Below are 15,125 nucleotides of genomic sequence, written 5' to 3'. Positions count from 1 at the left end.
TCAGATTTTCAAGGGCCACTCTTCTCCCTCCTGCTCCCCTTTCCCCACAATCTTTAATTTTACCTGCTCCTAGCTCTTTCCTTACTAGAGAATGGAATCTCAGATGCTCCTGGCAAACTCTTGTGTTATTAGTACAGGATGGCTTTCTGTTATTAGATTGCATTTTATTATTTCCTTCAGCTCAGCGCATACCTGATATTGGAGGACTCTCCCTGTGGGTTGAGATTGAAAGATGCTGCAAATGATGATGTGCTTTTATTATTTTTTTGGGGGGGGGGCTTGTTCCCTCGCAGCCAGGTGAGAGACCTTATGGTGGGCAGGCTGAAGGATAGGCCTGTATTACCTTAGACTGTCAGAGCCCAGCATCCTGGAATGACTGCTTTTGTTTGCCAGAGGCAGCTGCTGTGTTGTTGACTTGAGGTGCCTGTCTGGGTGAGGAGATCAGTAGGCGTTCAGGACGGCTATCCTGGCCTCTTCGCACAGTGGGTCTAGTTTACCATCACCTCCTAGGGAAATAGATACATTTTCCTTTGACCAGCTTTCTGTACAATTTCATGTCATGTGAGACACGTACGATTTCCACTAGAAGACAAGTCTCAAAGTACACAGTCACTTAAATTGTTAACTAGCCTTAGACAGAGTATAATAACAGCAAAAACTTTTACTTCTGAGCAGAGTGTGGTATGTGCGATGCCAGCCTGCCAGGCAGGAAGCTCTCCAGGGCAATGAAATCCCTAGAATGTCACTGATAATGCCATGCACTGAGGGCGTGTCGACTCTAATTGTCTTAGCAAGCCTAGGTAGAATAATCAAATGGAACAAACCTGTTTTGAAGGCAAATGATAATAAAATACACATTGTTAAAATGTGAAAATAAAAAGAAAGAATAAAAGAAAACCCCCAAACCTATTACCCCTAAGTGCCTGTTATATCATTTGAAATCTGGGGCTAAAACTTCATTTTTCTTTCTGTCCCTCTTTTGTGTCCAGTGTTCTGGGAAGGAACCCAGAGCATCAAGCACTTTGTGTGGTTTAGGATGTGCTTACTCATGTACACAGGGCTTTGAGTAAGAATTTAAGACTCAGAAAAAAGTCCAATTTGAATCTGGTCCTAACCCACTGGCCACTTCAACTAGAAATCGAGCCCACTTCAGAGAAGGCAAAATGCTGCTTGGGAGCAGTGCTGAAGGACTTACCAAATTCCAGGTCTTTGATGTTGCAGTAAAAGACGACTTCTTCATTCACCATGAGTTCTACCACATTCCAGTCTTCTATCTTTTCTAGGATGACGTTGTGTCCATCTCTGGCCAATACAGCTGGAAAAGATGGAGAGGAGTGTGGGTGGCATGAGGACAGGCTCTAGATTACCCTGCCATGCGGATGTTCTCATGGATGCCAGCAGCTGGCTTGCTTTCCAGTTGCCCATGGCTATAACTCCAGTTGCCCTGTTGGATACCTACCTGGTGCTGGCCCGGTGTGCCCTCACCTTTTCTGGAAAGCACAGCCAGAGACCTGAGCAATTCAGGTTTTGGTTGCAATTTGCCCCAGACCCATAGGATATGTGGAAATAGGAGATGTCTCTAGGAAGAGTTTTTGAACTTTTTTTTATAGAGATGATACTCAGTGCTGGAGGGGATGGGGGGAATTAGGTAACTTCTTATCCTGCTGATGGAAATATAAATTGGCCACCTTTCTGGAATTAATTTGACAATACAAGCCTCAAAAGCCTCAAAAATTTTTAGAATTACAGAATAAACTCTGGCCAGGGGATATGCGCTTATAAGAAAGCTTCCTCAGGAAAACAAAACAAAACAAAACAAAACAGAAATACAGGCAGACTTTTGTAATGAGAGGTTCCTTTCTGCAGTTTTATAATAGAAAATACTTTGTATAACCTATTGTTCAAATCATAAGAAGATGATGGGTCCACATGATGAGGTTTTTTCTGATCATTTCAGAAAATGTTTATTCATTTTTTTAATAGCAAGAAAAATATTTGTAATATGTGCAAACAATCAGGGTACATGTATAGCATATATGAAAACACATCTTCACTACTAATTAGAGTATGTATATGTAATAGGAAAAGAAAAGAAATACTCAGTGGTTATCTCTCTGGTGAGAGTGTGTGAAACTTCTTTGTCTTTATTCTTCCAGCATTTTCCAGATTTTCTATACTAAGGAGAAATAAAATGCTTTTTATTTTTTGTTTTGTTTTAAAGCTAATGAACTGAACTTTTTTTATTCACACCTTTGGAAGTTGCTTTTTGGTTATCACTTCCCTAGAGATGAGCCATGGAAAAGTTGTTAGATCTATTCTCTAACGTGGAAACGCAAAAGTATAGGAGTTTAGGAGAAATGATGTGCATGAACAGCATGGGATTCTGTTTTCTCTAACATGTCTGTCCTCCGTTTTCCTGACATGTCCACCTTGTAACATTGGTGGTAGAGTCGGTGTGCTCAGTCACCATCTTTGGTAGTCTTCATGCATCAGTGAGAATTTTGGTTAGGTTGGGATGAGGAATCCGATGAAGGGCGTGGTTTTTTTTTTTTTTTTTTTGAGTCTTAGCATTGCAATCAGTCTTATGTGCAGAAAAGCAGACAATTATGTCAGTTAATTGCACTTAATTACAGAGACAATTGCTGCTTCAAAATGTTGGCGTGTCCACTTCTTCATCTTTCAATCAGCTCAAGAACATCCAGCCCCAACTGTGAACATTTTAATTGCGTGATTTTAATTTCACTTCTGGAAAGGAACTTCAGAGAGTAACTCAGTGAGGATCTCCATCAACGAGATAGGGCTCCTTGGGCACCCAGCGGGAGCCCTAATTGACCCTGCATCGGCTAACGCCTCTCTCTCTACGAACACCCGCATCTTTTCCTCTCGCATATTTATGTTATTGTATCCTATTTAAGTGTCTTGTATTAAACATCTTTGGAGGAAGGCACTGAGCTTGGACTAATGCCTTGTTGAAACGAAGCGGTCCATGCAGTTTGGGATGGCCAGGGGACAGTCTAGGAAGCAGAAAGGCAGTCTATAGGCAGAGATTTCTGGGAAGCAGACACTCTCCCAGCAGCACCCCATCAGGAGAGGGGATGTGTAGCCTGAGAGGGAAAAGTTGCAAGTGAGTGGGTAGGGGGCAATTTGGCCTCCAGAACCTTGGCTTTACCTTGTCAGAAGATGTTCCTGGGAAATGTACTTCAATTTGGTAGGAAGAAATCAGGAACAAAACAGCTTCTCTGTTCCAACCCCATCTCTGGAGGCAAGGTGTTACCTCTATACTACTAACACACAACAGCGACTCTCTAAGGCCTGGGGGTTCTGGAGAGAAGGAAGCACAGACTGTGTCTGGAGTTGCTCACTGTAATGCAGTGTGAGTGAGGAAGGGCTCTGCACGAGACCTGGGAAGGCGCACACCCTTCGGCAGTCCACAGACCTTTCCTTTCTCAGAGGGCAGAGCCCTGTCTGACTGAGTCTCACATAGCATCTGGGTCTGGGGTTACTTTTATGAGAAAGGCAGCACTCTTTCATGGCAAAGCGAATCTAAGAAACAGGATTTGATGTACCAAATAATCCACCCTGTGGAAGTGGGGGTGCCAAATAATGAGAGTCTGCCTCCTACTTGAGCAAATCAAGCCCTACAGGGAGAGACCCTCTTAAGACAGCATACCACTTCTCACTTCACTTTCTACATGGTTCGCAAAGCATGGGCTCTCGGGGTCTTTAAGGGAGCACATCTCCCTCACTGACCCTAATCCCCCCACCCCAACCCCACCAGATGCTTGGTGTTAATATAGCTTGTTAAATAAACAAACTCAATTCAATTGTGCTGGGAATCTCCAATGACTCTCTTGGATCCTGAGTGACCTAAGTCTGATTCTTATTAAAGCGATGAGCCACCCCAGACCCCACATCATATATTCCCCCACAGGATGCCTGCCCCCTTGTCATCAGTCTGGGGTGTGTTGAGCCCAGCTGTAGGGTGGTCAGTGTGGGCTTAAGGGATCAAACCTGGAGAAGCACCAGAATTCCTGCAGCTCATCCAAATGCCGCCTCTCTACATGGAGGACCCATTCTTTCCTACGAGCTGCTGTGGGGTTGTCTATTCAAAGAAAGGTCAGATAAATACACTCCATGCAACAAAGTCTTTCCAAAGGCGGTAGCTAAACTCCAGCATAAATCAACCAGAAGCTGTAAGGCCACCCGCAGAATGCCTGCCTCTTTGAAGTGGCACCTCATCCTTCAAGGGGGATCTGGGTAAGCTGAAGGGAAACAGAAAAGCCTCCCTTTTCTCAGTGCTGGCGGAATTGGGCACCATCTGGGAGGGATTTAAACACTGCTAGTTAGGAAGTCAAGGCAAACAGACAGACAGACATCTCCCCCTTCTCTGCTGGGCACAGATGAAATGCCTATGACCATTGATGTGAGCAGCTAATGCATAGCTAGGGACAGGAGAATGGCACACAGGGTGTTGTCGCTAAATAAGCATAGATCCCATTTTTATGGGTTGGTTTCAATTCCTTTTAGTTCCTTTTAGCAGCTCATTTGGCAGACTTAAGGACAGTAGACAAGGAGCAACCATGGTCAGGAGATTACTTAGGACTTTGGTTAAGCATTACATAGTTTAGTTTCATTAATATTGAGTCCATAATAGAGACATTTTTGCTGAACCATTATAACTTGTGGGTAATAAAAAAAGAACAAAAATTTTCAGATTCCTTAAGGCACAGTAAGTTCAGGAAATATCAGGCATATTTCCAAAGCCAGCAGGACTTCAGGAAATGATAAAGGGCTATGATTTTTAAAGAAACATACAGAATTCAGATGCAGATTTTACAGTTGGGGACCTGTGAATGCACCACTCTGCTTGGTGTGATGTTAGTATTGACTCTAAATTGGTGGGGGGAGTGTGGAGCAGAATGGGGTCGCGGGGGTGGGGGGGGACCAGATACTCCCTGCTTCGCTTTTGTTAACACCCTGGCATTTGTCACCAGTCCTCAGTGAATGTTGGCTGCTGGTACGATATGAATCATCATTCAGGGATACACAAACTAACTTTAAACATCAGCCACCTGCTGATAGCTTGCAATGCACTTCTTCAACCATAAAAATTCTCCCCTTGATCTTCTCAAGATACTCCTTCCCCTCCCCTACTGCGGGAAGAACTGCTTGTGCCCTTGGCTTCCTCATCTCTCCCTGCATCTTAACCTCCTGCCAATGAAGGCTTCAGCCCACCTTCTCTTGATCCTGTGCTCTCAGAGGTGGAGAACCATCAGCACATTCAGTGGCTCACACAGTTCTCCCGCCCCTCTTAGTAAACTGATAGTCTGACTCATCTCCTTTCTTACTTCTTTTTTTAAAAATGTTTTTATTTATTTTTGAGGCAGAGAGAGACAGAGCATGAGCAGGGGAGGAGCAGAGAGAGAGGGAGACACAGAATCCAAAGCAGGCTTCAAGCTCTGAGCTGTCAGCACAGAGGGGCTCAAACTCATGGACTATGAGATCATGACCTGAGCTAAAATCAGACGCTTAACCGACTGAGCCACCCAGGCGCCCCTCTTACTTCTTTAAAATACTTCTGCTGGAAAAAAATAAAGAAACTACCCCAAACTATTTTAAACTCTAAAATTTTATCAGATTAATTTTTTTTAATGTTTACTTTTGAGAGAGAGACACACACAGAGCACAAGCGGGGGAGAGGCAGAGAGACAGGGAGACACAGAATCCGAAGCAGGCTCCAGGCTCCACACTGTCAGCACAGAGCCTGATTCAGAGCTCAAACTCATTCATGAACCATGAGATCATGACCTGAGCCAAAGTTGGAGACTTAACTGACTGAGCCACTGAGGCACCCCATGAATTTTTATCAGATTATAAATGTGATGCAGACCCACGATTTTTATAAAACCTTACAATTATAGGACAGAACATTTTAAATCACCCATAATTCTTCCTCCTCCCCCCCCCTTTGTCCTTTTCAGTGGAAGTTGGATCACAGTGTACATGGAATTCAGGAACACACCTCACTCCCTTAACATCATGTCGTGGTGATCCAGCTCTGTCAATATATACATGGACCAGCTGCACTGCATTTCATGTGACAGCTGTACTGCAATATATTCAAGCTGGTCCTTTCTCTGGTTGTTTTCAATTTTCCACTATCAGCAAGAACATTGCAGGAAACATTCCTGGGCATCCCTCTGTGTACATGTACGAGTTTATGTATACATGGGAGAGACTGAGAAATGGAATAGCTGGGTTCCACGGTATATGGTTAAATTTTAAGACATGGCCAAGTTGGCCTCTAAAGTTCTGTATCATTTTGCCTTCCTATCCCAAGTCTCTGAGAATATTTTTTTCTATGTCCTTCATTAACCATGAATTCACCTTTACTAGAAATGGCTCCTATTTAACAGTTTGGTGCCCAGTAGCCATTTTCGTCTTGAAATCATCTCACTTGCCTCTGTCTCTGGGGTCTCTCTTGCCTCTGCGCCCCTCAGAGGGGCCACTGCCAAGGTCCTGCTGTTCGCCGGTTCTGTCTTTCCTTGATTTCTCTCCAAGTCTCACCTCCTGTGGATCCAGTGTTCAGCTCCATTCAGGTTAATTTTATTTATTTATTTAATGCTTATTGACCCTTAAGATATACCTGGCACAGTTCTGGACACTGGGACACAGCAGAGAACAGGGCAGACCAGAACCCCTGCTATCCTGAAGCAAACCTCCCGGCAAATAGGTGAAATGTACGTTTCACCTAGAAAAAGATGAAGTCTTGATCAATGAGGGCCTAGAAAAAGAGTGTGCTCAAACTTATGAGCACTAGGAAGAAGTAAAGAAGGAAGGAAGGGAGATAGGGAAGAGGCAGGCAGAGGGAGGTGTTGACATTTTTGATAGGGATACTCAAGGAACGGCTGTTGATGAAGGTGACTTTTAGGAAACACCCAGAGGCTGCGAGGGAGTGAAGAGTGAGGACAATGCAGGAATCTGGAGGAAGAGCATTCCAAGTGGAGCAGCTGCCACACCTGGAGGTCAAAGTGCACCAGGGGTGTTCAAGGGCCAATGAGGAGGTCAGCGTGGCTGCAGCTGAGTGACTGAGGGTACAGAGTGTGTAGTGACAGAGGAAACGAGGTCAGGGAGGACACCTATAGGTCACTGCAAGCCTTTGACTTCTCCCTTGAGTGAGCTGGGAGCCACCAGGATGTTCTTGGAGGCACAGGCCATGCTATGACTCAAGTTTAAAGGCACCACCCGGCTTTGGTGCTGAGGACAGACTGCAGGGGACAAGGGTGGTCACAGGGAACTCAGTAGAGAGATAGGGGCACTTATCCAGGCAGGAGATGATGGTGTTTGTGATGAATGTGAAGCAAAGAGAGGACAGAAAGTTGCCTGCAAAGTTTTTGGCCTGAGTAACTAAAAGAACAGAGCTGTGTGAACTGAGAGGGAGAGAATGCAGAGGGGCTGGTTTGGGGTGGGTATTAGGTTTAGAAACTTCAGACATATTAGTCTGAGATGCCTACTAAACACCCCAGTGACAATGAGAAATCCTGATGGGAGAGAGAAATTTGGGAGCCATCAGCACATAGATGTTATTTAAACTCATAACTGCTTCTGACTCAAATCTGCCTTTGTCTTTCCCCTGAACTTCAGAACGTAATTTCTAACCTCTTAATATCTCTTAATAATTAATCTTTTCTCACTTCTCCTCCCTAAATCTCTTCCTTGAGAATTGGCCTCTTAAGGCACATCCTTAATCTCATGATTCTTTAGCTCAAGAAACTTTGCTGGCTCCCTGTTGCCAAGGGTAAAACAGTCGTGACTCTCTTGTTACATACCATCCTCCAGCCAGACCCAGTGGCTTGCTGCTCCCCAGCTTGCCCCACGTGGCTCCCTCCTTCCCTTCCTAGTAACCCTGTGCCCTGAAATAATAAGAACGAAGGCTTGTTGAACATTTACTATGTGTAGGTATGATATTCATGACTCTGCATTTTCCCACTGGAATCTCACATCAGTGAGGTAGGGATCTGCTCCCATTTTACCAATAAGTAAACTGAGGCTTGCAAAAGTGAAATAACTTGATCTTGGCTTTGGCCACAGAGCTACTAAATGGTGGAGACCCATTCAAAATTAGATTGGTTGGACTTCACAGTCCTTGCACTTGACCTCTGCTCATGCCATTTTCTCTGCCAACTGTGCCAAGAGCACAAGTAGGAGACAGGTGACCAGGTGATCCATGGGATTTGTGTACAAACTAGATGGGAAGTATCCCCCACTTCAATACCTGTTATTTGTAGGTTATAACGAAATGTTTATTTATGCGTTCTCCTTTAATATAATTCTTGGTAGGGAAATGATCTATTTGGACTCTATACAGTCATGCTGGCTATGGCAGCAGCAAGAAACATAATTAAAAAGGGTCTGCAGGCATCAGCACAATGGCGGAGTAGGCACTCCAAACTCCCATTCCTCCATAGAGACATTAACGTTCTGTTGTCAAAAAAACAGCAGAAACTGTCAGAACAAACTTTGTCAGAACTCTGGAAAACAAAGTTGGCAAAAGAGTAAACACTGGGTCAAGACAAAGCCAACTTTAAGATGCTAAGACAGCTTTGTGGCATCTTTACTTGTCCTTGCCTCACCTCCTCCCTCACTTGCTGGCAGCCTTGAAGATAATAGCCCTTGTCCCCAGTGTGGGTCCTCGTCCCCATGTCTAGAGGGAGCAAAGCAAACCATGTTTTGCAAATTCCTGTTTGTCTGTTCCTCCCTGTCTGGGGGCTCCCTAGGGACTGGCACAAGGCCCTCGTCTATGTTTCACCTAATGTGGAACTCACACAAGGTGGAAAAGCTGTGGGCGGCGTGCGGGGAAATGAAAAACGCATAGCTGTCTGGGCAAAAGACTGTTGAGACATACAATAAACCTCATGAAGCCAGGGAGGGAAAGCTGGTGAGAAGTTTCTGATGGGAAATTAGAGCATTTAAAAGCACTGAAGACTGACGACCCAGGCCTGGGCTCTCTTCTCATTCTATATGTGATCCCCAAGTCCATGACTCAGACCATTCTATCTCTAGTTCAGACTTTTTCTCTGAGCTCTAGAACTGCAGAGCTAACTCAGTACCTCCATCTACACAGCTGAAAACACATGAAGTTTAATATGGTCGAAGTGGAGCATGTTCCTCCAAATTACAGTCCATCTGTGTTGTCATCTTCAGTGTAGAGCACTTCCACCCATCAGCACTTAGATCAAGCCAGACACTGACTGGATCCAGAGGATATGCTCCTGACCCTCACCACCACTCCCCCCCCCCCCCTCCACCACCACCTCTTTCCTCTTACTTTTTTTTTTCCTTCCTCTTACTTTAATCCACTGCCCCTCTATGGCTGTCCTGGTCCAAGCTACTCTCATCTCTCCCTTGTACCACCCGAAGTCTCTTGACTTGTCTCTTCACTTCCATTCTTGGCCCCCTCTGCTCTGTTCTCCTCGGACAGCCACAGTTTGACCCGCCCCCCGCCCGGCCCCGCCTGAAACTTGCATAGGGCCGTGCAGGATCTGCCCCTGTCTACCTCTCCAACCTCATCCTTCTTGCAGTTCAACAAATACCTCATTTGTTCATGCTTCCAGCCTTTGTAGTTTCTCTGTCTGGCATGCTCTTTCTTCTCTTTACCTGGTTTTCTCTCCCTACTTTTTAAAGCTCAACTCAAGTATAATTCCAGTGAACAAACCTTTCCAGATCTTCCCCTCTCGCCTCCAATTATAGCCAGTGGCAGGCCCCACTCTGATCACATTCCTCTGTTGGAGGCTCAGCACAACTGTTAACTAGTAGTCAACAATGAGAGAGTCATTTTAAGGACATGTACCTTTGTTTGCAAGTATGTCCCCAGTACCTGGAAGAGTGTCCAACACATATTAGATGCTCAGTAAAGGTTTGTTGCATGATTGAATGCTGAAAATGTAGACTCTCCACCATTTTCCAGCCACATGACTTTGGAAAAGTCACTTAATATTCTTGATCTTCTGTTCAAGCAGGGTTATGTGATCCTTCCCATTCAAATAATTTGTATAAACTGCCTGGTACCCAGTGGGCTCCCAGTACATGTTTGTTCCCACTCCTATTTTGAAGCAGTAGAAGCCAGAGGAAGATGCTAAATCATCCTGGGGAAGTAGAGGCTCAGGGAAGACTCTCCAGAGGTTATGGTGCTTGGTCTGGGTCAGCGGAAGGAAGGAGGTATAGGCAGAGGGTACCGCCTGCACAGGTGCTCAGAGGTTGGGGTACACCTGGGCACACGCAGTTGGGTGGCCCTCTGGCGCTCGGCTGCCCACCTTGCAGGCCCTCTAGGCGGAAGGTGCGGTACTCCACAGACAGGCCGACTGCACTGTATGGCCCATAGCGCAAGATGACTAACGCGTTCTTCGGCATGGCTGCCGAGCACCCAGCCTGCGCGAAGGCGCAATACAGACTGCTAGGCAACTGCTCTGCAGGCCCTTGGGAGAGGGTGTGGCCACGGGGCAGTGGGCGGGGCCAGGGCGGGCAGGGGTGGAACTTGAGGATCCTCCCCACAAGTCCCTTCCTGAGAGTCTGTGTCAGGGGTGGGGATGAGGGTTCTTCCTTTCTGGGTGTCTGCCCCACCATCACTGGGGTGCAAGAAAGGTGCGGTGGTAGTTTGAGGCGACAGCCAGGTAAATGCGGGATTTCTACTTGGTATGGCAAGTGTTAGTGATAAATAACAAGAGCCAACATTTATAGCTAGTTACAGAAAGTATTGTCAAGTGACATGCTAAGCACTTTCCATATATTATCTCATTTAACCTTTTTACCATCCTTCTGAAGTAGGTTGTATTTTGTATTTTGTATTTACAAAACTAAGGCTCAGAGGGACCAGGTAGCCTTCCAAGGCAAGTCAGTGGTATAGGATGGATTGGAACCCCTTGTAAGGTGCCTATATAAAAGAGGTGGTTTTTGTTTTGTTTCGTTTTGTTTTGTTTTTGTTTTTTATCAATTCTTGAAACTGAATTTAAGTCCTTCATCTGTTTTCTGAAAAATGTGAGTCATTATCTCTTCACATATTGCTTCTGGTCCCATTTTCTCACTTTTTAGGGACTTCAGTTAATTTTATGTTAGACCTTCCAACCGTATTCTTCATGTCTCTTCTCTGCTGTGTTTTTCTCTTTTCAATCTTCTTTTGGACTGTATATTATGTATGTGTGCATTCATTCATTCATTCATTCATTCATTTTTACCTGTAATCCAGTTTACTAATTTTCTCTGTAGCTGTGTCTTAACTGCTATTAAAGCCATCAATATGGTTGGGGCTTTTTTTTCTTCAGTTATTTGTGTTTTAATTCTGGAATTTTACTTTGGTCCTTTTTCAAATCTGCTGTGACACTTTCTATACTTTTCAGTTTCTTGCCAAGTATTTTAGGTTTGAGGTTATCTTCTTGATCATAATAAAGATACTTATTTTATAGTCTGCATTTGAGAATTCCACTATCTGGAAACCCCATGTTTCTACTAGTGTCTGCTTATTTTGTCTAGAGCTCTTGGTTTACTTTCAATGTGTACTGGACATTGTATTTGAAAAATTATTTGTAGGAACAATTTGAGGTCAAGGGTGATGTTATCTTCCTCTATAGAAGACTTTTTTTTTTTCTTCACTGCTTGCCAATTCCCAGTAACACCAGTAACCCAGGATCATCTTAATATGACTTCAGGGCTTATGGTTATCTGAGTCATCCAGATGGCTTGAAACTGGGAGCAGGCCAGGTGGAGATTTGTTCACTTATATTTTATCCTCATTTCTGCCCTAATGAGGGTGGTTGCTTGCCAGGATTCACCCGTGGTGGTGCTGGGCTCCAGTTTTTATATGCCTAATGCTGCAAAGACAAAAATTGCATCTTGCCTTCTAGGTTGCCTATTCAAGATCACTAGACAGCTCCAGAGTAAAAACATCTCCAGTGCTATGCTTACTTACTCTCATCCTCTCCCTGATCTTGATCTAGGTTAGGTCTTTTATGATTTCAAGAAGATTTGTAAAAACAGATATGCCAGATTTTTAAAAATGTCTTCTGTAGGAAGCTTTGTCTGAATTAGCTAGTCTACCATTATTAGAGGCAGAAGATGCCCCTGTTGAAGTTTTGTTGGAGTTGAATTGAATCTAGAGATCAATTTGGGGAAAACTAACATCTTTCTGAGGCTTTCATATTCATGATCTTGAAATACCTCTCCTTTATTTAGATCTTCTTCAATGTATTTTAGTGCAGTTTATAATTATCTGTGTATAGGTCTTCATGTCTTTTGTTAGATTTATTGCTAGGTTCTACTGTAAATCATGTATTCTGTATTGTGATTTTATTGTTTGTTGCTGGTATGTAAAACAAAATTGACTTCTATATGTTGATTTTATGTAAGCAGCCTTGATCTTTTTAGTTGATTTCTGTTTATTTATATATAGATTCTTTTGGATTTTCTTATTGGCAATCACTTTGCAGAAAATGGTCGTTTTTTTTTTCTTTTATTAAGCTTTTGTTTCTTTTTCTTCTTATCTTGTTGCACAGTCTAGAACCTCTAGTTAAATGATGAACAGAAGTGGAAATAGTACATATCCTGTTTTTATTTTGTTTTATATTATTTTATTTTTTTAATTTACATCCAAGTTAGCATATAGTACAACAGTGATTTCAGGCGTAGATTCCTTAATGCCCCTTACCTATTTATCCCATCCCTCCTCCCACAATCCCTCCAGTAACCCTCTGTTCTCCATATTTAAGAGTCTCTTATGTTTTGTCCCCTCCCTGTTTTTATATTATTTTTGCTTCCCTTCCCTTGTGTTCATTTGTTCTGTGTCTTAAAGTCCTCATATGAGCGAAGTCCTGTCATATTTGTCTTTCTCTGACTAATTTCGCTTAGCATAATACCCTTTAGTTCCATCCACGTAGTTGCAAATGGCAAGATTTCATTCTTTTTGATGGCCGAGTAATACTCCACTGTATAGATATATACCGCATCTTCTTTATCCATTCATCCATCGATGGACATTTGGGCTTTTTCCATACTTTGGCTATTGTTGACAGTGCTGCTATAAACATTGGGGTGCATGTGTCCCTTTGAAACAGCACACCTGTATCCCTTGGATAAATGCCTAGTAGTGCAATTGCTGGGTCACAGGGTAGTTCTATTTTTAATTTTTTGAGGAACCTCCATAGTGTTTTCCAGAGTGGCTGCACCAGTTTGCATTCCCACCAGCAGTGCAACAGAGATCCTCTTTCTCCACATCCTCACCAACATCTGCTGTTGCCTGAGTTGTTAATGTTGGCCATTCTGACAGGTGTGAGGTGGTATCTCTTTGTGGTTTTGATTTGTATTTCCCTGATGATGAGTGATGTTGAGCCTTTTTTCAAGTGTCGGTTGGCCATCTGGATGTCTTCTTTGGAGAAGTGTCTATTCATGTCTTTTGCCCATTTCTTCACTGGACTATTTGTTTTTTGGGTGTTGAGTTTGATAAGTTCTTTATAGATTTTGGATACTAACCCTTTATCTGGTATGTCATTTGCAAATATCTTCTCCCATTCTGTCGGTTGCCTTTTAGTTTTACTGATTGTTTCCTTCGCTGTGCAGAAGCTTTTTATTTTGATGAGGCTCAAGATTGCTTTGGCTATTTGGGGTCTTTTCTGGTTCCATACATATTTTAGGATTGTTTGTTCTAGCTCTGTGAAGAATGCTGGTGTTATCTTGATAGGGATTGCATTGAATATGTAGATCGCTTTGGGTAGTACTGACATGTTAATATTTGTTCTTCCTACCCAGGAGCATGGAATATTTTTCCATTTTTTTGTGTCTTTTTCAATTTATTTCATAAGATTTCTATAGTTTTCAGCGTATAGATTTTTCACCTCTTTGGTTAGGTTTATTCCTAGGTATTTTATGGGTTTTGGTGCAATTGTAAATGGGATCGATTCCTTGATTTTTCTTTCTGTTGCTTCATTGTTGGTGTATAGGAATGCAACCAATTTCTGTGCATTGACTTTATATCCTGCCACTTTGCTGAATTCATGAATCAGTTCTAGCAGTTTTTTGGTGGAATCTTTTGAGGTTTCTGTGTAGAGTATCATGTCATCTGTGAAGAGTGCAAGTTTGACCTCCTCCTGGCCAATTTGGATGCCTTTTATTTCTTTGTGTTGTCTGATTGCTGAGGCTAAGACTTCCAATACTATGTTGAATAACACTGGTGAGAGTGGACATCCCTGTCTTGTTCCTGACCTTAGGGGGAAAGCTCTCAGTTTTTCCCCATTGAGGATGATATTAGCGTTGGGCCTTCATATATGGCTTTTATGATCTCGAGATATGATCTTTCTATCCCTACTTTCTTGAGAGTTTTTATCAAGAAAGGATGCTGTGTTTTGTCAAATGCTTTCTTTGCATCTATTGAGAGGATCATGCGGCTCTTGTCCTTTCTTTTATTGATGTGATGAATCACATTGATTGTTTTGAGGATATTGAACCAGCCCTGCATCCTAGGTATAAATCCTGCCTGGTCATGGTGAATAATTATTTTAATGTATTGTTGGATTCAGTTGGCTAATATCTTGTTGAGGATTTTTGCATCCATGTTCGTCAGGGAAATTGGTTTATAATTCTCCTTTTTAGTGGGGTCTTTGTCTGGTTTTGGAATCAAGGTAATGCTGGCTTCATAGAAAGACTTTGGAAGTGTTCCTTCCATTTCTATTTTTTGGAACAGTTTCAAGAGAATAGGTGTTAACTCTTCTTAAATGTTTGGTAGAATTCCCCTGGAAAGCCATCTGGCCCTGGACTCTTGTTTTTTGGGAGATTTTCGACTACTAATTGAACTTCTTTACTGATTATGGGTCTGTTCAAATTTTCTATTTCTTCCTGTTTCAGTTTTGGTAGTTTATATGTTTCAAGGAATGTGTCCTTTTCTTCCAGATTGCCCATTTTATTGGCGTATAATTGCTCATAATATTCTCTTATTATTGTTTTTATTTCTGCTGTGTTGGCTGTGATCTCTACTCTTTCATTCTTGATTTTATTTATTTGGGTCCTTTCCTCTTTCTTTTTGATCAAACTGTCTAGTGGTTTATCAATTTTGTTAATTCTTTCAAAGAATCAGCTTCTGGTTT

At 42.9% G+C, this 15,125-nt stretch overlaps 1 protein-coding gene across 1 annotated transcript; it reads right to left on the bottom strand.

Annotated features, from left to right (window-relative positions):
* Window positions 1-235: 235 nt before the first annotated feature.
* On the bottom strand, window positions 236-10,410 carry CUNH10orf53 (chromosome unknown C10orf53 homolog). Its single transcript, XM_019444217.2, has 3 exons — window positions 10,314-10,410; window positions 1,196-1,315; window positions 236-506 (listed from the first exon to the last, which is right to left on the bottom strand). Exons 1-3 carry the CDS (start codon window positions 10,408-10,410, stop codon window positions 442-444), a joined length of 282 nt encoding a protein of 93 aa, XP_019299762.1. The 3' UTR covers window positions 236-441.
* Between the last annotated feature and the right edge of the window lie 4,715 nt (window positions 10,411-15,125).

Source organism: Panthera pardus, unplaced genomic scaffold (genome assembly GCF_024362965.1).
Source record: "Panthera pardus isolate Hobbes unplaced genomic scaffold, ASM2436296v1 HiC_scaffold_22, whole genome shotgun sequence".
Classification (NCBI taxonomy): domain Eukaryota; kingdom Metazoa; phylum Chordata; class Mammalia; order Carnivora; family Felidae; genus Panthera; species Panthera pardus.
This window is presented reverse-complemented; position numbering and strand designations above follow the sequence as displayed.

What these genes read in the sequence shown, in the direction of transcription:
- CUNH10orf53 (XM_019444217.2), bottom strand. Translation starts at nt 10,410, where the DNA reads ATGCCGAAGAACGCGTTAGTCATCTTGCGCTATGGGCCATACAGTGCA. An exon ending in CCGCCTAGAGGGCCTGCAAG is followed by an intron (nt 1,316 to 10,313) that starts GTGGGCAGCCGA and finishes CATCTTTTCCAG; the next exon opens with CTGTATTGGCCAGAGATGGA. An exon ending in CATCAAAGACCTGGAATTTG is followed by an intron (nt 507 to 1,195) that starts GTAAGTCCTTCA and finishes CTATTTCCCTAG; the next exon opens with GAGGTGATGGTAAACTAGAC.